This window comes from Sminthopsis crassicaudata, chromosome 2 (genome assembly GCF_048593235.1).
Source record: "Sminthopsis crassicaudata isolate SCR6 chromosome 2, ASM4859323v1, whole genome shotgun sequence".
NCBI lineage: Eukaryota > Metazoa > Chordata > Mammalia > Dasyuromorphia > Dasyuridae > Sminthopsis > Sminthopsis crassicaudata.
This window is the reverse complement of record NC_133618.1, coordinates 245,227,805-245,251,990: the sequence shown is the minus strand read 5'-3', so window position 1 is coordinate 245,251,990 and position 24,186 is coordinate 245,227,805. Positions and strand designations below refer to the sequence as shown.

Genomic DNA, 24,186 nt, shown 5'->3' with positions numbered 1-24,186 from the left:
GAAAACCAAAGAAGGATTCTTTAAGCTTCAATTCAGGTGCTACTTACTCTATGAAGACTTCCCAGTCACTAATATTCTCTCCCTCCTCAAATTTCTTAGTAATATAGTTATTTCTGTTTTTATTGGTTTATCTATCTCTTAACCACTACATAGAATAGGACCTCATTTAAACAGAGAATAGATTTTTTCCTTTATATCATGAGTGCCTGGAAAAGTTTTTTGCACATAGTAAGCTCTTTAGCAAATGACTGTTGAATTGATATTACTCCTCTAATAAAAACTGTTGCCCAGCAAATAAAAATCAAATTACTCAGGCTTAGCATTTAAGGTGTCTCATAATCTTGCACTATTGTACCTTTTCAATCCAATCTCATACTACTGCTTTCCATATGCACTACTGTTCCATTCAAAGAAACTTACCAGATGCCCCCTTTCCCCATACTTATCAATGTTATCTTGTCTTTCTGTCTTATATTGTGCTACTCCTTATGGTTGGAATACATTTTCCTGAACTGAAATACCACCAAAAATTTACCTACCCTTTAAACTCCAGGTAAAATATCATCACCACGAAGCTATTTCAAATTTCCCCGATTTAAAGCTTTTCTTTTGCCCCTTAGACTTTCCATAGCAGGCAAATACCACAGAATCAGAGTTTTGTAATGAAAGAGACTAAGATGATCTAGCTCTTCTTTCTTAATTTATAATAGCAGAAAGTGAGGTCGGTCCAGAGATTTAAAGTAACTTGCCCAAGATCACAAAGATATTAAATGACAAAGCTAGGATTTGAACTCAGAAGTCTTTTCATCATACAATGCTTATTCTAAAAGTATCTTAATTGAATGTGTCATATTACCTTTGAATTTTAATTTGCTCTGGAAATTTTCCTAAGAAAATATTTACAAATCTAAGTATTTTTTTTAATTTTTGTTTTCTAATACAGCCTTCTATAAATAGTAAAATCCTAATAAATGTTATTGGTGAACTAACCAAGATCCCAAATCATAATGTAAGAAGATTTGAATCTAAAGAGTTTTTCTTTTGAAATTCCATATTCAAATAAAGTCATAAGTTCAGTAATAGATTTAATAAATTCTCATTTTAAAAAATCTTACAAATGAATTTCAATAGTTAACAGATTGGCTCTTACAGTTAGGGAAGTTATTAAGTTCAAGTTTTTTCCACAATAACTACTTAGCAAACATTAACCAAAATAAATACCCACAGAATAATTAAACTTCCTCTTCCAAATACAAGGATTCCATTATAGCAAATAAAACACATGATTATGAAAACTCATAGCTTTCTTGCATGAAATAATGAAAAAACGAAATGAGTAGAACCAATAGAACACTGTATACAGCAATAGCAATATTATTCAAAGAATAACTGTGAGCAACTAAGTATTATAAACATTCAAGTCAATGATAAAGGACCTAAAATGAAAGTTATTATCCTCCCCAAGAGAAATAACTGATAAATAGAAATATGGGTAGTATGATTTTACATATAAACATACACACATCTTCATCTAACGGAGCTCTATCTAGTGCAGTGGGGAGAAAGGGAGATAAAATAATTAAAATTTTAAAATGCATAGCAGAGAATAAAAATAAAAGGGAATCAATGAATATATATTCTCTGCTCAATGCATTGAGTATAAATATTTAAATTCTGAAAATTGATTCAATCAGGGCTAAATTTGATTTGCCCTTGGCTTGTTCTAAAACTTAAATTGTTTAATATTTAGTTTTATGACAGTATATTCATTGATTCCCTTACTTTCATTCTCTCTCCATACTCCCTCCTCCCCACCCCAGGCAATTGGGATTAAGTCACTAGCCCAGGATTACACAGCTAGGAAAGTGTTAAGTGTCTGAGATCACATTTGAACTCAAGTCATCCTGATTTCAGGGCTGGTACTCTATCCACTGCACCACCTAGCTGCCCCAATTCCCTTACATTTTCAAGAGAACTTTACAATAACATACAGTCATAATTGACAGAAAACTATCTTAAAAGGTACAAATTCTTTTGTACAAATTATATATAATCATATATACACACACAAAAATGCTACTTTTAGAAGCAAAAAAGTTTACTACTTTCAAGTATTTTGTAACTATTTTCTTCCCAAATAACTATCTTCCTTTACATTGATATCAAAATTTGTGCCATCTACTTCTTTGACTTTTCCTATTTCTGCCCAAGTACATCTTTCAGATAGGACAATCATTTACTGTCTTTTAAATACTACTTTTAAATACTACACAATGTATCCATTGTGGAAAGTACCATTTAATAAACTTCCAAACTAATTTTTGCCTAGAAATGCTCTAAAAATATCATGAGCTTCTTAAGCATGAATTCTTGTTATATCCTATATTCATAAAATATATAAACTTAGTTATATATGAATATAAATGCATATGCACACATATCAGTAATATAGATACAAAAGAGATGTAATTTCCTCTAGCTCTTCCCATTATACCATGCTTTTTTTCAACATAAAACTTAAGAGATTAATAAAATAGGTCTATGTTATACACACATATATGTATAATTTAATTTCAACATTTAACAAATGGTTAAAAGTTGTACTTCACATACCTAAAGAGACAATTATACAATTTGTTTTTAACTTACCAGTCTGGCTAAACTGGAATATCTATTGAGATTATCTGTCATCAGAGGGAAGAATTCACATCTCTGCCTAAACAATTAGCTCTTTGCTCTTGGGAGTCTAGAGAGATGCAGCAGGGACAGATAATTGTTTTCTGGTGACTATGCTAAATGAACATCAGTAGGTAAGATTCTATGGTGATTTATTTCACGGTCCCATTGAGATATGGTTAAGAAACTGGTGGCTAATCCTACTAGATAACTATCTTTATGACACACAAAAGGAAAAACCAAGATGACTTTTGCCCACAATTATCTGGTACAAAAATATGTTCTTTTATAACTATCAGACAAGTACTTATAACAACATTTTAAAATTAGTAAATTCAACATAAGTGGTATTCAATTTAAAGTACCTAGAGTGAAATAATTAATATATTTATATGCCTTTTTCATTTGTAGAACTATTCTACTTCAACAAATTTATCACTAAATATAAACTTTTTTTTTTTACTTTTAGATTTGGTTTGAGAAAAATGGACTTATGAAGATGTTGAAAAATATTAGTTCAAATATATAGCAAAATTACTACCAAAAATTGTTTCTGACTCCCAAATTAGAAACCCTAACTTAAGTTCAAAGTACTATATCTGATACCTTCTTTTTAACTATGTAATGTGAGATACTATATGTATGTAATAGAACACATTCTAAGAAGTTTGGTAAAGGACCACAATTTCACCAACAGATACTCACAAGTCTCAAAAACAAACAAACAAAAAACTCCACTAAACTAAAACCAAATTAATAGTTATCATAAAAAATGAATACATGTTGATATCTTAGTTGAATTCAAAATTACTGAATATATTAAACAAGATAAATAGGCTATTTTTTTAGGAATGTATTGACCAACTAGCACCATAATATTTGTAGAGAGACAGTTTTAGTTGCATACCCCTCCTACCCACACCCACTTTCTCATGAGTAGAATCATTACACACTCCTAAGAGCATATGTTCATCTGTCCACTAAAAAAATTAGCATGCAAATTCTACCTTACAAGAGCATAACAGAAAGTAAGATATTAGTGTTAGCACCACAAAGAAGATGGCAAAACTGAGCTCCAAAATTATGGATGTAGCAACTATTTCAAGAGAAGAACATACAACAGCCAGTTGTATTTAAGGGGGAAAAGCAATACAACCATTGCTGATCTATGTGACGCTAGCTCACGATTCTAGATGCACACAGTATTACAATATGTGTTTCTTTCAATGTCATACCTGTGGTCAAGTTGTGAGAGCCCAGAACAATCAGTACTATTTAGAGGCAATCTGTGATAACTCTGTGCTTTCAGGTTCAACAAAAGTTCTATGCCTTTTAGAATCCTCTAACATTACTCCTTCATTAGGGTGTGACTAGTAGAGAATAGGAGTGTGACAACTAGAACCTGGCACACCACACTTTTTGCAGATTGTCAATGTCTGCCAAAGATGATATCTGAAACAAGTTTAGAATAGTACTAAGGGAAAAAGGACAATGAGGAAAAAATATGGCCTTTGGGGGATAAACAAAGTAAAGAGTCTCAGAAGGAAAAACAAATCTTAAATGGTAATAGATGTTGAAGAATAGTTTCATTTTTAGTTTATGGTAGCACATTTTATAAATTTAAATAATTCTTTTAAAAAGAGAAACAATGGACAAATAAAGTTGCATTTCTTTATAAATTTTGAAATTCAGTTAAAATATAGAAATATATACTTCCAAGGTAAAAACTATATCCTATCAATTTTCAAAAATTAAATGCTTATAAAAATAAAATTTTTTAAAAATCTCATCACAAAAGAAAAACTTACAATAATGTTTAAAATGCATACTACAATGTATTATTTGTGTCTGTTACAAGAAAAAATGTTACTATATTTTTAATGCAAAATAAAAAATTTCAAAAATACTAATCTAAATATGGTATTAGCATAATTTATACATGTATATACATGCATTTGGGGTGGGAAGAGGGTGAAAACAAGAAAGGAAAAAAAGAAGGAGAGAGAAAGAATGAGAAGAGGACAGAAGTAGGGAAGAAAGATGGAAGGGAGGGAAGAAAAAATATATAATAAGATAGAATCTTAAACAGCCCTATTGTATAACACATTTCTGGTACCTTAAAAATTAAAACAACTTAGTTCTAATGTCTGAAACAGTGTAGCACTTTTTAATCCCAGAATGTAAAACTATTAGTTCTTGTCTAGGGAAATCTAAGGGCAGTAAAAGTTAGATAAAACAAGGAAAAGGGATTGGACCTATAATTTCACTGATTTAAGGAATTGCCAAATGAGGAAACTCCCTCCATGAATGCAGGTCAACACCCTTTTCAATGTACAGTGTTAAAATTGTTGCTTAGAGCAGTGGCATCAAAATCAAATAAAAATGGAGGGCATTATACTGGACATAATAAAGATTCCCGCATGGGGATATACTGATTTATTTTTAAAATGAAATACTGTTTGTTTGGGTTTTTTTTAAGGACCCATATGTGCAAAAATATTTGCAACAGCTCTTTTTACAGTGGCAAGGAACTGGAAATTGAGTGGATGCCTATCATTTGGGGAATGGCTGAATAAGTGATGAAGATAATGGAATATTATTGTTTAAGAAATAATGAGCAGGCTGATTTCAGAAAAGCCTGGAAAGACCTACATGAATTGATGCTGAGTCTTGTAACTTTGCTGCCTTGTGAAAAAACAGTAACATCATTTTTTAGAAGAAGAAATTATTCCTGTTTTGTTTTGTTTTGTTTTTCAAATAAATTTAGCAATTTAACCAAAGTTAATATATTTTCCTGAAACCAAAATATAAATCTGTATGTTTAAGCTTTCAGGTAAAAAACAAACCTCCTCTTTGATGAAAGTTAAATGATTTCATAATACTTCAAAAATGTTAGGTAATGTGCTTATCAGTTGAGTGTAGACTAATTATTTCTACCAGATCTAGATAAAATCCAAATTTACCAAGTAAATGAATGATCCTTTTTGCATGTAAACACTCCCAGAAAGGTATCATTTGGAATACTGATTGGAGTTACCAGTTTGAGTTTAAATCCTACTAGCTCTGCCACTTATTCAAGCTTTCAAGGCTTCAATTTCCTCATCTGTGAAAGTTCTTTAAGATCCTATCTACTTCTAAGACTGTATGAATATTTCCTTTTAAGTTCAAGAATCACTGTAGAAAGGAAAAAGAAAAGACTGAATTAGAAGAGATTAAAAATAAAAAGATACTATGACCCAAATGAAGAATTCCCCTGTATGTCATTCAAAGGCTAAATATAACAATCTGAGATTACCTATGGCTTCTTCCACAAAGGAACTAGTCTGGGGATTTCATTTCCTCTTTTTAAAAATAGAAAAGAGAAGTTATGGTTTAAATGTCTTATCTTGTACCCAAGATAAGAAAAAGCTCATCCATATTGATTTTCTAAAAATTAAATATCAATATACTTTTCATTAAAAAAACTTTTTAAAAATTCATTGTGTAAAAAAAAAAAGTATAATTAAATAAGATTAAAATAAAATCTTTAGTAAGCAATGGCTGCATCCTTTAAAAATACATGCAGTGCCCAATTTTAATCATAATATTTACCCAATGGGTACACTGTAGAATATTATTGCTTAACTAACCTCGTAAAAAGACATTGCCCTGTCAAGTGTTGGGGCAAAAGTTAAAGTAAAAATGAACTTTCCTTCATGGCTAAAGCATCCAAAGTCCATTTCAATACTTTTTTCTTTTTATTGCATATTACTTAAACAGGTACTATAAATTATAAAACTGAAATGAAACTTTCAGAATCCTATGAAAGCAAAATTTCTAAGTATTAAAAAAACATCGGTAGTATTTCTGGGGAATATGTAGTTTGTTGTACAAAGTTTATCATTAATGACATATATCTGAAATTGTGTGAAAAATGTAAGAAAAAACACCCCACAGACCCAATTACTTTACCTCAAAACAACTATTTTCAGTTCTTCCCTGAAGATGGACTCTGTTATTTAATTTTATTTCAGGCAAAAAAAACAAAACATACACCAAAAAACCTCTCCAAAAACAAAAACCCCCATAAAAAACAAAAAAAACCCCCAAAACCCCAAAAAACTGAGAAGATATTCTGAAAGGCCTGATGTTTTTAAAACTACTTTAACTCTGTACATTTTTCCCATTATATCGTCCTTTTTTTATGCCTTAACAATATGCAAGAACCAAGAATTAAACAGTCAACATAAATTAAATAATTCTGAAAATTCTTAATAATACAGAGAACATTTTGGTTTGGTAAAAGTTATAGTTTTCTCAATAGTGGACTGGCTAATGTACTTTAGAACTCAAACAATTATCCCTTTTTTAGTTGTCATGTTCACATGATAACTATGCTCTTTTATACTTTGAAGACTAAAGTCCAAAGTATGTTTTGGGGCAATTTCTAGAAATTGTAATAAAAAATGAACCAACCTCAAAGATCAGTCCCTCCCATATAGTGGCCCTTGAAACATATATATGGATTTAAAAACCAAATTGAAGCAATATTTTAAAAAAATACACTGAAGGATGTTTTGTTTGTTGACCAATAATATCTATAACATTTTTATAAATGTGTCAGGAATTATGTATTTTAGAATCATTTTGTGACAAACATAGGTAACTTATTAACAACACATGTGCATAGTTGACTCATAAATATAGGTATTTATGACTCATTTCAATTCATTCATAAAATAGAAAGATCAAATCCACTCATGTATACCAACCTATCTGATCTTAATTCTAAAGAACTAAACAATTGAAAGCTATCTAATATTTACTATTTAAAGGGGGAAGGAAGGGGAAGGAGAAGTAATTTGTTGAGTTATATACAAATTCATTTAATAAATTTAAGAATTTCAATAGATGCTTCTGTCATGAGAATGCAGTATGAATGTTTAATCTCTGAAATTTAATGAAGTTTACTGACTTTACCATGAATTGTTACAGCCACACAAGGTACAGAACTTAAAATAACTAAAATGTTGAATCACTTTTGAAACCACAAAAGTAAGACACATGAATGGATACTACTAAATGTATTCTCTCATAGTTCTTTATAGTACATGAACATTATCATGTGTAGTGTTTTTAGGGGGAAAGAAAGGGAAAATACAATTTGTTTTTTGTTTAGTTCTTTATAAGCAATATTAGAAGTTTCAAAGTTCTTGATTTAGGATCATAGGATTCAAAGTTTAAAACGTAAATCAATCTGGAGTTGCTGTGTAGTTAAAACTTTAGAATGAGATTTTATTACTAATTTATATGTTACCTATTTATAACACTTATTTTCTCACCTTTATAAGTCAAATCATCAAAAATGCAAATACAAATCTATTTTACACTCAAAAAAAAAAGCATTTTTATTTTGAAGAATTTAGCAAGTTTAATGACATAATTTTGGAAGCACCTTAAAACAGGCAACTGGATAATTATGATTTTTGAAATGCATCATAACTCCAAATAAAATTAGATGTATTTAACTTACTTATTAGATTGTTTAAAAATATGCACTTTATCTACAAAATCGGGTCTTAAATACACTAAGAGGACTAATTAAAAACTGTATATAGACATATACAAATAATAACTCACACATTTTCAGATCTATACTTTACTCACAGAAGTATTAAAATCTTTATTTTACATAAGAAACTGGGGTTCATTTGCATGTCCATTCTCCCAGTTAGATGTTAGAATAATGATACCTGACTCCAAGTGCACAATTTTTTTTCATTACAAAGCCTTCCTACAAAAGCCATTTATGAACTAAATTACAGGATCATAGATTTACAGTTGGAAGGGACTTTGGAGATCACCTAATTCGGCCAACTCTCATGTTACAGATGAGAAAGTTGAGGTCCATGGATACTTTAATCCATTTTTAAACAAAACAGCATACAACACATGTAGTTATAAATTCTAAAATGAAACTATTACAGGAGTAATCTATCAATAAAGGAAATTAAAGTATTTGTCAGGGCTACAAAAATAATTGTGATTTAAACCACAAAAAAAAGTATTTAACAAATAGAATACTGTTGCTGATTTCCCGCCCCGCCATTTCTCCACTAGAAATACTGCGATTTGTGTTTATACAGAAGTTCAATGTAGTCATATTTGGTAGACTATTGAGTGATTTCAGAAGTTGCTAAAACGTACTCTGTTCACCATATACTACATACATGCTCACTTCACAAAATCACACAACCATCATTAAACTCTCCTTTTTGCTTTTTTTAAGCCACCATTTTTGCATGCATTTACAAAACTAATTTATTAACCTCTAATATTTATAAAATTATCAAAACAAAGAACTAATATTTAAAAACAAAGCATTAATGTAATCATAATTTTTAAACTATGATTAAATATGTCACTCTATTATTCTTATGCAAATTAAAATTCTATACTTGAGTCTGATTATTTTCCAAAAAGAGATAAAATTATATTTTGGTTTAAAGAAAGAACAGGTAGTTTAATTAAGTCAGCAGATTACTCCTTATCCTGACAATGATGATGATTTTCTGTATGACTTGGGTAAGTCATTTAACGTTCAACTGTACAATCTCTCTGGTTCATTTGTAAAATGTGTTCCTAACACATTTTATGATAACAGAATGATACATCTAAAATGTCTTGTATTCATGGGAGAAAAGTAACGGATAGATTACAATTACTCTAATTCCACTGTTTTATTTGCCTTGGCAAGATGACTAATAAAATCAGATAGTGCACTACGCATTTTCTTTCATTATAGCTAAAGGAAATTATTTAAACTCCTATATAAGATGCATCTCATTTTAACCATTGCCTAGTATTCCAAATATCCTTGGTAATATTTTTAAAAAGGAAATTCTGTCTGTCAAGTAAAAGCATTAACTGTCCTTACAAATACATGTTAAAATGCTAGACTACTGAGAAAGTTATAAATTCAAGTATTCTTCCAAAGATTAGGACAGCTTGTAGCAAATTCATATTTTAAAAAGTTGCTTAACTACAAAGTCTCTCAAATCTTTTGGCACAAACAACTTATACCAAAAAGGTAGTAATAGTTTCTCAAATATGTTCCAAAAAAAAAAAAAATCCTAAACATTATTCTAAGAGTCAAAGTACAATCACACAATTAAATGAGACCTAATAATCAACAAATAGTTGAGGAAGGAGCAACATAAGCAAAAGCTTCAAAAAATGTGTCATTTAAAATTACATTAGCATTTGAATGCTTATCTCCAAGCTTCAAAACGTTTTCAGAGTCCTAATAGTCCTTAAGTGCAAAAAAGAAAGGCTTTTCCTAAAGTTTTAAAAGATGAAGATTTTTTGTGAAGACTTTTTTTTTCTCATTCAAGTTAAATAGTTCTTTTCTAAACAAATAATAGCAATAAAGAACAAGTAAAGGAGAAGTCATATAATGCAATCAAGGTACTATAGGATCTAAAGATTCCGTAAATAGAATAACTGATAATAATTGATTTTCAGGCTTAATACTCCCTTCAATTTATCAAAAGAATCCAACTGAAATTTGTTAACACAAGTGTGAAAATATTCAACCAAATTTTCAGCCACAAAATGAAAAATACTTATGCTTCCCATACTTTATAAACAGAAAGGCTTTACATAAAAATGACATTAAATCAAAGTTTCCTTACTGACATTTAAAAACCTGTAGTTTTATACATTGAAATCTACCAGAAAACAATGATGACAACAGAAGGAACTAACATGACACGGAGAAGGTAAATTATTGTCTACTATGTTGTGAAAGAAACTGCAAAAAAACTTTTGCTCAAGTTTGTTACAACCTTGATGCGATCAAGGTTTTCATGAGGCCAAATGTTTCTAGAGTTAACTAACCTCCAACTAAATTATAATGAACCAGAAAAACATCTTTACAAACCATTAGTGATTTTGCTTTTGTTTCAGAAAGAAAGACAGAAAGAATGACAGATCTACATTAAAAAGAGAGGGAAGGAAGGAAGGGAGGGAGGAAGAAGGAAGGAAGAAAGGGAGGAAAGAAGAGAAGGAGAGAGGGAGGTAAGGAGTGAGGGGAGAGGGAGGAAAGAAGGAAAGAAGGAGGGAGAGAAGGAAGACAAAGGAAAGAAAGGAAAGAAGGAAGGAAGGGAGGAAGGAATGGAGGGAGGGAAGAAGAAGGAAGGAAAGATGAGATAAAGGAAAAAAGATGACTAATTCTTTAATGTAGGCTGATAAATTTAATTCTTTCTGACTACTCAATCTCAAACATTTTTGTACATCCTGTAAAAGTACAACATTTTAAACTGTTACTAAATATATTATAGGACCAAGGAATAAAGGTACTTACTCAGCATTAAATCCATTGACGTGCAAGATCCTCATCTGTTTGACAATTGTGCTTTTACCAGATTCACCAGCACCTAGAAAATGAAAGTAAATCAGTTTATGAAGGAAGCTCGAAAAGACAATCAAGACACATAAGGCAGTTTGTTCCATATACATGATTTAAAAATAATAATGGAACAATAATCCTCTTTGAAATTCCAGTTGCAATGTAAATTATAACAAGTACATAGTTGAAGTAAATATTAGCTCTGGGTCCTTTTCAAGTATCTTACCACCAATTTGTCATAAGAATTAAAGAAAAGATTTTTTTTTTTAATTGAGATACAGAAATGGCATGGAAAAAAAGAATAGCATGATTTTGTCATTTAGGGAAAACTCAAAAGTTAATTTCTTGAAACTACTAAATTAGTTTATTATCATTAAGTAGAAATGTATAAATGCATAATACATATGAATTTATATAAAAACTCACATATACCTATTCAGGAAAAGATTTATAACAGATAAAATATCCAGGAATTAATCCTCCAAAATAAGTCCAATAACTACAATTCTTTCTAACACAGTTCAAACCATTAGCTAAGAAAGCAGTCTCTCACTGCACTTCCTTACCTCTGGGCTACAATAGAGTTTTACCTCTAACAAATCCACCTACTTACCCACTCTTCCACCAATCTCCCAAACAACTATGGCTTCAGGTCTAAGTCTTTCTGGACAATACAGTGTTCCAGTTAAAAGTGAAAGATTTACTTTATTTCATTCATTATCTTCCTTCTCCAGCTCCCTTTCCTAGCACCAAACCCGTTGCTTCTTCAAGAGAATTACATTAAAGTTAGGTTGCAATATCCATAAAGGAAGAAGAAATCTATTCTGCACTTTGATCACAAGTACTCCTGACATCCATTGGATGGATTATAAACCCTACAAATGCCTCCATTTTGAAAATCTCATGCAAATTTATAAAGTGCAATTTTGTTGAAGAAACACTCTAGTAACCTAGATGAATTTTTGTTGTTGTTATTTTGCTCCTTTTTAAGTATATACATGCCATCCAAAAAGTTTCTGCATTGACATTTCTTTGCCCTCCCACACAAACCTGTTCAACCTTTTAACTACCCTGACCCAAGTTGTCATCTTCTTTCCTTTTTGACAATGCACTAATCAATATTTGTAAGAGTTAAAATTAGTCTGTATAAATTAAGTTTTTCAAGCAGAAAATGTACCTTAGAGACTTTTGCCAACATGTTAAAATAAATAAAATAAATTATGAAACAGAACCAGAAAGGAGGAAATAAGAATGTGTATGGTTATAACTTAGAAACATTAACATAAATACATCATATGGATTATTTAAGTATATTTAAGATTTAATTATGAAGGCTATTATTTATTAAAGTCCTAAGCAATTATGCTAAGATTAGGTGAAGAGAGTAAAGAGCATTTTAATTTTCTATTTTAAGCTATTTGATAAAAATCAAATAAAAATGATACTAGCTAAGAAAAAAGAAATTTTGAATCATATACTATGTCAAATTACAATACAGTCATAAAATAGAACACCTTAAAAGTATTCATCTAAGGGACAGCTTACTGCCCATAGTAATACAAGATGCTTTTAGATTCAAAGACAAATTAAGTGGGTAGCTTGGGCTCTTGGAATCATGTTTTTATACACAAAGTATCTCTATACTTAAATTACTCTTCTAGGTCAGTGGCAGATCCTACTATCTTTAGAGTTTATTCTTTGAATATATGCTGCTAATATACATATTAATACTTAGGGCAAAATCCTACCAATACAGAATATATAATTCAAAATACGAAACACTGATTTTAAAAAAACTGCATATAAATAACAGCAAAACCTTTTTTTATTTAACTTAAGAACTTTGGTTTTTACAAGTATCTGGAGTTGAAAAAAAGGCAGGCCATGAAAATGAGCAGATTTTTTTTTTTGTGTTACTATACCAATCTTTTTTTTTTTTTTTTGAAATGTCAATTACAGATAGAGAGGGAAGGAGGGAGGCTAAAGGCATTTTAGTTCTTAAGTTAGCAGATACTTAAATGTATTTTTAAAAAGCTTTATTATTAAATAGGAAACTTCCATGCTTGTGTAATCCTCTCAATCATATCTACAATTTGCTTTAGGCCTCTTCCACTCTTCAAAATATAAATAAAATTAGTAACAGTGATGACATTCTAATAGTTAACATTTTAATAGTTCTAATTCTAAAGAATTAACCCCTTTCACCAAAGGGAAATAACCCAAATAAATCAGGCATTTGAAATATACCACTTCTTCTGACCTATAAATAATATGAGGGGTGGGGGAGATGGAGAAACACAAAATTTCATTTAAATTTTACCCCATTTTATTTTTAACTAAATAGGTTATAAACGAGTCAAGTAACAAGAAAGAAAAAAGAAAAAAACAAACTACGTTTTAAAAGAACTGACATATGTGTATGTATGTATGGGAGGGTGGGGGATGTTTCACCTGCAGCTACAACTAATGCTGGCATTTGGTTTTAAATTACTGCACATTTTAAGGCGGGAAATCAGGTTGTAAAGAAAATTGTGATTTTTTTTCTCCCCCATCATTAGCTCTATACCCTTTCCTAGAGTGTCACAATACAACTATGTGTACATGTATATATTTTAGTTATATTTAAACACATATATGTGAATGTACATATCACCCTCAAGACACATATGGCACTCTATAATAATATGCACTAAGTTGTTATAAACATCCTTTTCCAGGCCAGAGCAGCCTGCTCACCCCTCAACTAGGAAAAAACCAACACCTTTATTACCCCAATCCTTCTCTAGGCCCTTATGTCAGTCTTTCCGCCTTTATACTTCCCCCCCCTCCCATTCACAAACAGCCATTTCCCTTGTCAAATCCTCTTCTTTCTAGTCCCCCCCCATTTCCACGGCGCCCCCAAGTGACACCCCTTTCCCTATCCAATCACCTCTCTCCGATGGCGGGTTCCCTCTCATACCCTCACGCCTTGACACCCCGTTTCCTGTTCCCCAAGTCCCGTCGCACTCACACACCTCTTATCTTGTTCCCCCCACCCCGAAAACAACAAAAAATTGCGGGTTTTTTTTTTTAAGAATCACAACTTTAGCTCCCCCGCTTCACCAAGGCAGCTAAAACAATCCAGAATGTGGGGGCCCTGGGGGCGTCTCTTTCCTTCAATCCCTCCAACCTTCCCTTCGCCTTCCCCCCCTTCCCCAATTTCGATTTCCTAGGCCCCTCCTTCCTTCTCCAGCCCCTCCCCAAGGTCTTTGCCTCCCCTTACCCCTCAATCGAACATCACCCAACTCCCCCCTCCAAGAAGATAACCTCGTCCCTCCTAATATCCCCCCCAGCAGCTCGCGGCCCGAGCCCTTCCCTCGGCGATAGGAGAGGGAAGGTAGGGAGAAGAGTCTGCGCTCCGTGCTGGCCCCCGGCCGGGCCCGGCCGGACGGGCGAGGTGCCCCCCGCCTCCGCCCTCCTTACCCAGCAGCAGGAGACGGTGGGTGGCCCGGTAGACCTGCTTGTCCTTCTGCAGCTGCTTCTCGATCTTCTTGTTGGCTTCTCGCTGCGCCTTCTCCTCGTTCCGTTGATCTTCCGTCTTGCTGTTCCCCAGGCACCCCATGGCGGCGGCGGCGGCGGCAGCGGCGGCCCCCCCCACCCCCACCCCCACCCCGCGGCCTCGGTCCGTCAGACCCGCCCGGCCCAGCCCGGCCCGGGCGCCCCCACCCCGAAGAAAGTAAAAAAAATTAACACGGGGCGGGAGAGAACTAGGAAAGGGGGGGGCAAGAAGACTGGGGGGGCGGGGAGGTAAAAATAAAAATTACCTCACAAAATCAACTTCCTCTACCCAAAAATATCTGTGTGTGTGTATGTGTGTGTGTGTGTGTGTATGTGTGTGAGTGCGCGCGTCTGCGTGTGGGTGAGGGTGCGTGTGTATATCGTCTCCCAGGCGCGGGGGAGCGGGGGCCGCCGCCTCCCCGCCCCCCGTCTCTGTGGAAGCCCTGTCGAGCTGAGGGGGCTGATGGCGCCGCGGCGGCGGCTGTTGCCGCTGCCGCTGTTGCCGCTGTTGCTGCTGCCGCTGGGACTGCCTCCACTTCCCGGCTTCGCCGCGGGCCCCGCCGCCGCCCAGAGCGCTCTCCCTAAACCCTCCTTCCCTCCGCGCCACGGCGAGGGCGAGGGCGAGAGCGATCCCCGGGGCCGCCCGAGGGGGAGTCGCTCTCCCTCCCGTGGCCGCGGCGGCGGCGGCAGGCGCGGAAAAAAAAAAACTCCCCCCCCAGAAAAATCCACAACTGGGGTAGAATGCCTTTCCACTCGCGATGACCCCTTTCCTGGGCAAGCCAAGGCCCACAGTCCCCCCACTCCAGTAGCCCCTGGGGCCGTAGAGCTCCCCCCCCACCCTTCGCGGGTCTTCGCAGGGGTCTGAGTGGGGGTTGGGTGGGCGGAAAATTTTTTTTTTTTAAATCAATCTCCTTTAGCCCCTAGAGTCATCCACACATCCAACTCCAGGCCGCCGCTTCCTCTTCGGTGGCAATTTCTCTTCCTTTCCTATTTGCTCGGGGCGGGGAGAGGAACAGATTCCCAACCCCCCCCCCCCCGGAAAAAAAAGTATTATATATGTGTGTGTGTGTGTGTGTGTGTGTGTGTGTGTGTATACACACACACATATACACATATATATACATACATACACACACATATATATACTTTATATATGTGTATATAAAGAATATATATACATATGACACCAATCTTCCAAAAGCAAAATGAAGCTCTACTCCAAATAACTCTCAGCAAATCTAATCGGGATATGGAGCAAACACGGCCACCGGGGGTGGGGGTGGGGGCAAAACAGAAAAAAAAAAAAAAAACAACCTTCGCAGACCCGGTTTCTAGCTGGCTGCTTCTCTCTGCCCCCTTCCCCCCCTTCCCTTCTGGGACTTGTGGGGTCTCCTCCGTGTGTTTGTATGTGTGTGTATTTTTTTCTTCCCAGTCTCTAGTTTCTTCTTTCTCCTTCTAATGGTGGTTTTTCCAATGCAAGGCCTCTCTCATTCCGCTACAACCTTCCCTTTCCTCTTCTCCCCCCGCACCCCCATCACATTTCTAGGCTCTTCATCCTTGCTGGGGCTTCGGCACACCCTCCACAGTGATCTGCATGCAGTCCCTGGGAGGGTCTCCCAAAGCAGGCTTCTCCCCTGGCCCCGCCCATCCCCCAACCTCCAGTCCCCCTCCTCCCCAGCTTCAAAGCCGGCTTCCCGAGTATTTTTTTGTAGGACCTTTAGGTCAGTTTTCCTAATTATTGTATTCTCCTCATGCTTAATTCAATTATCTTCTGAACAAATTGTAAGTAGTTATGTATATGTGTGTGTGTGTACACACACACATATTTTTAATGCACTTAGGTCTACAGAGTGTGAGACACACAGAGAAATGGGTGGGGCAAGAGCACACACTGAACCATGGGAACTGAGTATTCACATGATAGCCAAACGTCAGGACTACTAGGCGCCCTCTTCAAACCAACCCTGAGGCCGACTTAGAGAGACGCATTCTTACACTTACGCTCCTGTTCTCGCACACATGCAGATAATGCACAAGAAAAGGGCCACGGTTCTAGAGGCCTGAGCCAACGCTAGCACATTCCACCTGTTAGCTTTTAACTCTATGGTGACGCCCAAGTGTCCCTTTCCTAACTAACCATGACTATTGACCTGCCAGCCTCTTCTGAAGGAATGAGGATTGCAGCCCCTTAAGACGGAAAGGGAAGAGAGAAAAATAGAACCGAAGAGGAAGCTTGCAAAGGAAGTGAGGTTCACCCAGGACGCATATACAGTATATTTATTTTGCTAGGGTTTTGTGATTCAGCAATTTACAACCCAAGTAATTTAGCGACGAGGCCAGAAGCCGAGGACTAAGACTCCAGACTTTCAGGGTTGAACTTTAGCCTAAGGCAAGTCGCTCAACCTCTCCTCCAAGCCCTTCTTCCCCCACTTCTCCCTTAGTAAAATGGTTATAATTACACTCACTGAGAACCTGTGAATCTTAATTAATTACTTGACTTGTAAAATGTTTCAGATATCTGTTGAAAGGCTCTATATGAGTGCAATGTATTCTTAAAAGAATGATAATAGTAAATTATGTGGTAAGTGGAAGAGTTATTGCAAACTCAGAAAGCCTGAGAATATTGGCAGATTTCAGTTATTAGTGTATTATACTATAAAAATCCCATCTTGTTATCACATCATAAAAAATTTCGGTAAAAAATGAATATTTTATACAACAGTAAACAGTAACTTTGTAATCATACAAATTATACCAAATTGAAATAATTCATATTTATATGAAACCTAACTTCTGACACACCTTCCAACCTGTGAGAGAATATGGTTTGATCTTTACTATACACTTAACACATAGTAATTAGAATGAGCACATTAATATTTTGCTATCTATGAAAAATATCAAAGAACTAATCTACAAATGTTACAAAACTGAAATCTGCTTAAATAAACAATTCACTCAATATAAGTAAATTCATTGAAAATACTTCAGAAGGTCTGTGAAATCATCTTGGTGGACATATCCTTTCTTTACCTTAGAAGCAGTTTCAGGAGTTGCTACAAGCAAAAAATTAGCACTTGCTGCCCACACTTTTACTTGATCAGGTTCTGAATTCAGTTGAATTCACCTCATTGGGTAGTTCTTGAAATCTTTAAAACCTGAAGAAGTCTGCCAAAGCTTGCACTTCATTGACAGCCTTGAGAATCCAGGATTTTGAACCCCAAACTGAGGCATTAAAGGAGAACTTTATAGTTTTCTGTTGAGTTCCTCAAAGTGACTTCATGTTATTTTACTCAATAGTACTTTTAATTCTCTGGCTTTTTACAAGTCTCAGCTAAAATTTACCTTTTTCAAGATGTCCTTACCATAGTATCTTTCTTCTGACACTAATTCCAATTTATCTTGTCTTTATTGTGTTCGTACATAGTTATTTGCATATTGTCTCCTCATTTAGACTGTAAGCGCCTTGAAAGCAGTTGTTTTTTGTTTTTCTTTGTATCCTCACTGCCTGGCACATAGCAATCATACCATCACCATCAGCAGTGATAGCATAGCTAACATTTACATAATTTTTTAAAGTTGGCAAAAGTATTCCACAAAAATTATCCAATTTTATACCCACAATAAATTGGCAAAATAGATACTATTATTATTTTCATTTCACAGATAATGAAACTGAGGCACAGAGAAGTTAAGTGGCATGTCTAAGATCACTGCTTGAACAGGAAGCAAATTCAGATTTTCCTGACTTCAAATCTGCTATTTTCTACATTGTGCTATCTAAGAACTTGAATGAGAACTGGGTAGTACCAAATGCTACTTGGTTGACAAAAGTTTCACATTAATATATCTTTTATTTCTTACATGAGAAACTACAACAGAGATAGTTCAAATCACTATATAACTCATTTCTGTAGTACTTTAGGGATAGCAAAGTGAGTCATTCTCAAATTCTCTATGAGGTAGATACCTCAAGTACTTTTATTTTACTAAAGAAAACTAAGATTCTGAGACAATTAATGACTAGCCTATAATCACTAGCAAATGTCTGAGATACAATTCAAAACCACTTCTCCCAATCAGTTTATCACAAAAGTTTACCACTCTATCCTCTCACCAGGAAAGTTAGTGATAAAACTTGAAAATAAAAAATAAAAGTTGAGACAGGAAAGGAATACACATTTATATAGTTTTATTATATGCCAGGCTCTGTGCTAGGCACTTTTTACAAATATCTCATTTGATTCTCACAACAACCCTTACGGTAAATGCTATTATTATCCCCATTTAACAGTTGAGAAAATTGAGGATAAGTGATTTGCCTAGGGTTAACTAGCAAATGTCTTAGGTTAGATTTGAACACTAGCATCCCTGACTCCAAGTCTAGTGCTCTATCCACAGTGCCATCACTTGCCAATAAAATACTTCTATCCTTTTGTTGAGCAAATTCAGATTAACAAATGTTTATTGATCATCATAAGGGAAAAAATCATTAGCCTATAGCTACATATAATAAATAGCTGAATATAATGAAACTCTTTTCTTTTGCTTTACGGAAAATATAAACATTTCTTTATTATCTTTACTTTCTCCCCTGGCAGGGGAAAAAATTAGCAATTCTGATGAAATTCTGAAGAGACATAGGATTCATCTTTCAGTTTAAAGATAATTGGCTACTAAAATCTGTAAAAGGCTAGAAATAGCAAAAGCTTCTACTTAAGAAATTGTTCCCCTCCTCCACAAGCATATAAAATTCACATATATGCAAGCATATACATGAGAGCATACACATGCACACATCATTGCCTTCACCAAATCCTCTCTCTCCAAAGGGGATCTAGTGTCTCAAAATTCTTACAAGATAGAAAATTGATCTATAGTTAATCAGTCAACCAACAAGCATTTGTTTAAATATCTACTAAGTTTTAGGCAAACTGTCCCAGATCTTAAGGGGTATGTGCACATAAGTACAAAACATGTACAAAGTACTTTAGGAAATGTAAAGTGAAGTAAACAGGGGAACAATATGTGGAGTAAAGGCTAACAATTTATTTATTTATTTTTATTATTAAAAAATACATGCTAAATCCAATGTATGCATTATCTTGCTGCACAAGAAAAATCGAATCAAACAAAAATAAATTGGGAAAGAAAATAAAATGCAAGCAAAAAACAACAAAAAGCGTGAAATGCTGTTGTAAATCACACTCAGTTCCCGCAGTCCTTTTTTTGGGTGTAGATGGCTTTCTTCATCGCAAGAACATTGGAACTGGTCTGAATCATCTCATTGTTGAAGAGAGCCATGCCCATCAAAATTGATCATCATATAATCTTCTTGTTGCCATGTACAGTGAGTTCCTAGTTCTGCTCATTTCACTCAGCATCAATTTATATGTCTCTCCAGGCCTCTCTGAAATCATCCTGCTGATCATTTCTTGCAGAATAATAATATTCCATAACATTCATATACCACAATTTACACAGCCATTCTCCAATTGATGGACATCCACTCAGTTTCCAGTTTCTAGCCACTATGAAAAGGGCTGCCATAATAAACATTTTTGCACATGTGGGTTCTTTTTACCTTTTTTTATGATCTCTTTGGGATACAGGCCCAGTAGAAACACTGCTGGATCAAAGACTACAAAGCTTGATAGCCCTTTGGGCATAGTTCCAAATTGTACTCCAGAATGGGTAGATCCATTCATAGTTCCACCAACAATGTATTAGTGTCCCAATTTTGGCATATACCCTCCAACATTCATCATTATCTTTTCATATCATCTTAGCCAATCTGAAAGATATATAGTGGTATCTCAGAGTTGCCTTAATTTACATTTCTCTAATCAATAGTGAGTTAATCATATTTTCATATGATTAAAAGTGGTTTCAATTTCTTCATTTGAAAACTGTCTGTTCACATCTATTGACCATTTATCAATTGGAGAATGGCTTGAATTCTTATAAATTTAAGTCAATATTTTAGAAATGAGAAGGCCAACAATTTAAAAAGATTTAAGAACTTTGATCAATGCAATGACCAACCAAGAATCTAGAGGAGCCATGATGAAGCATGTAACCTATTTCCTGAAAGAAAAGAGATAGATTCAAGATGCAAAATGAGACAGATTCTAGCTAACTTGTTATGCTTGCTTATGGATATTTGTAAGAAGGGGTTTCTTTTTCCTTTTTCTTCAACTGAAGATGAGTAGGAGGTAAAGAAAATAATTGTTTGCTAGTTAAAAAAATTTTTTTAAATTAAAACAATATGACAAACAAAATCGACAGATGCAATAATCAGGAAATTCTTCATGTAGAACATGGCATGTAAGAAAATAGGAATGGAAACTAGGTGTTCTTGTGGGTAAAAGTGAAAAGGGAACATATTCCAGGCACAGGAGACAGTCTGCACAAAGATATGGTGGCAGAAGCATGTCCTATACATTAGAGTTTGAGTAGTTAGAAAACTAATGATACTCTCAACAGAAATAGGCAGATAATGAGTTCTCTTTTGGAAAAAGTTTAATTTGAGATGCTTAGAGTATGTCTTCAGGGAAATCTTCAAAACTTAGTTGACAATGTAAGACTGGCACTCACAAGAAAGACCAGAGCTGGATATATAGAGCTATGAAGGATTTTGCTATAAATGATAATGAAAGCTGTTCAAAGAGATTGTAGAGAAAAAGTAGGCCTCAGGACAAACCCGTGGGTGCACCCAAAGTTAGAGATGAGATCTGGATGATTGTCTTATATACATGTATTATTATTATTATTATTATTATTTTGCTGAGGCAATCAAGGTTAAGTGACTTGCCCAGGGTCAAACAGCTAGGAGAGAGACCAAATTTGAACTCAGGACCTCCTGAATCCAGGGTTGGTGCTCTATCCACTACCCCACCTAGCTGCCCCGGGCAGCTTATAAAGATGTCTTATAAAAAAGATGGAAAAAGAACACTAGCTAGGTAGAAGAATTAGAAGAGACCAATATATTATATAAATCCATAAAGAAGAAAATGGTCAATAATGCCAGATATTGAAAGAAATCAAGAAGGATGAGAATTGAGAAAAGACTATTGAATTTGGCAGTTAAGACATCATTGTTAATTTTACAGGGTATAGTTTCAATTGCGTGATGTAGTCAGAAGCCAGAATACAGAGGACTGAGAAGTGGGTAAGAGGTAAAGAAATTGAGGCATCCAATGAAACTAGACTTTTTCCTATCAGAAGTTTGACTGAGAAATGGAGGAAAGGTAGGAAGATAGATTGAAAATATGGTAGGATGGGACAGGTAGGTGGCACAGTGGATGGAGCACCAACTCTGAAATCAGGAGAAACTGAGTTCAAATCTGACCTCAAACACTTAACATTTCATACCTGTGTGACTCTGGGCAAGTGACAATCCCAATTGCCTCAGCAAAAAAAAAAAAAAAAAAAAAGAAAGAAAGTAAGTAAATATGGTAGGATCAAGTGAAAACAATTTTTAAATGGGGACCAAGGCAGGAAAAAAATTTGTAGGCAGCAGAGAAATAACCAATAGTTAAAAAGAGGTTGAAAATACTTTCACCCATTTGAAAATTAGTACATCCCCTATCCTTATCTTTTCTAGATTAGCTTCCACTGAACTTTCAAGGGCATAATATGAAATTCTCTCCTAGTTACTTCTTACAACTTGATGTTTCTTGAATAAGTCACTCTATTTCCCTATCTTCTCTTCCTATTGCTGATTTTTTGATGTCTCTCAGTTTCTGCCTTAGCCTTCTAGCTCTTCTCTCAATGGATTCCTTTAGTGAACTCAATTAATCTACTCTTATGAGTCAAATGTTACTTTTTTGCAGCTGACTTTCATCTACAACTCTAGTTCTAACTCTTAGTTTTGTGTATCTAACTAGTTACTCCACTAAAGTATCCTTCCATTATTTTGAAAAACATGAAATTTAAAATCTCTTCTTCTCTCCTCTCCCCTTTCCATATCTCCTTTTGGTAACTATCTCCTTCTGTCAATAGCACCACCAATTTGCCTTTTGTTTACCATCAACTTAGAAATGTTAAAATTAAATCCAATTTTTCTTTCAGTTCAATCCACCAATCAATCACTTATTATAATCACTTATCTGTTATGTGCTGAGCATTGTGTTAGACTGGGAATAAAAAAAAGAAAACTCTTTAAGGAGTTTTTGTATTTGGCAAAACAGTATGTGTTCCTAATTATAAGTATTTATAAAGTGTAGATAAGTTAATTTTGGGGGAGGTCTAGTAAGGTAGGTAATCATCACTGAATTAGTCAGTCAAATAGACATTTATTAATTGTCTACTATGTGCCAGAAACTGTGCTAAATTTAGGAGATAGAAATAAGAATGAGAGTTCCTAACCTCCAGGAGTTTACAATCTAATGAGAGAAGACAATCCATAAAAGAAAGTTGAAAAGGGGGTGGGGAGAAGGACTCAATGCACTAGCATGGTGAAAATCTAGGATGAGTGCAGAAGCCATGTGGGAAACAGAGATGAGATGTCTGTCCTCTCTCCTTAAATGAAAGATTTTATACTCCACCTTCCAATCAAAGGAGCAGAGAGTATTGATGAGATGAGAGTAAAAAGTGTGTTTCTTGCAAGATGATGATATTGCCCAATGGTGAATTTAATGGGGGAAAGGGGGAAAAGAGAGAGTAATGATGCAGAAGTCAAAAGTTCAAACTGAGTGCTGCCAGGTGGGAAGTAAGGAGAAGCCTGAGGAATCAGGAAATACTTCATATAATAGAAGTAAAGCTTCAAAGGAATCTAGGAATTTCAAGATGTGGATATGAGGAAGAAGTACATTCCTGGCATGGGAGAAAGCCAGTGCAAAGGGAGAGAGTTAGAAGATGAATGTTATATATGAGGAAGAGCAATGAGGTCAGTGTGACTGACATATAAAGTATACAAAGGGCAGTACAAAAAGCACATATATTGTAACCCTGAAAAGGTAGATTAGAGAGCCAGGTAGTGAAGACCTTAAAATGTCAAAGAGACATTTGTATTTATAGTTGATCCTAAAAGTAATTAGGGAGATTAAAAAAACTTTTTGAACACAAATTGACTGGGTTGGACCTGTCCATTAAGAATGTTATTTTGGCATTTGATTAGAGGGTATATTAGGAATGTGACAGACTTGAGTCAGGAAGACCTATTAGAAGGCTATTTCAATAATCTAGACAAGAGAAAATACAGGCCTGAATATAATAGTTATTCAAGTGAAGAAAGAAAATATTTAATGAATATCTATTATGGGAAAGTTATCATGCATGTTTCATGTTGCAAATATGAAGACAATATAAAGATCATGATCTGAAAACTTCTTGCAATCCCTATATATATATATGCCAAATCTCATCATTTCATTTTTCCAAATTACTCCCAGATTTTTACTGTCTCTTCCATTTCCTTAGCCACAGTGTTGTTAGTTCAGACCCTCATCACAAAATATCTCAGTTACTACTGAAGAGGATCCGAGGTAGGAATCTTCATTTCTTGATGTCATTAGTCTCCATTAGTCTTGATGTTGACTAATGATCCTACAAAGCATTGCTTTAATCAGAGCCATCATTAG

The 24,186-nt window shown here is 34.7% G+C and overlaps 1 protein-coding gene across 5 annotated transcripts in view; it reads right to left on the bottom strand.

Moving 5' to 3' along the window:
* GNAS (GNAS complex locus) overlaps positions 1-24,186 on the bottom strand; it is a 286,023-nt gene that overhangs the window by 149,235 nt on the left and 112,602 nt on the right. For 3 of the 5 annotated variants that reach the window (XM_074288704.1, XM_074288701.1, XM_074288703.1), the window contains exon 2: positions 11,021-11,093. In XM_074288704.1, coding sequence (XP_074144805.1) covers positions 11,021-11,093 — 73 coding nt within the window. Of the gene's footprint in view, positions 1-11,020; positions 11,094-14,527; positions 14,789-14,868; positions 14,947-24,186 lie in introns of those variants that run through there. The other 2 variants (XM_074288702.1, XM_074288706.1) reach the window with 2 other exon arrangements.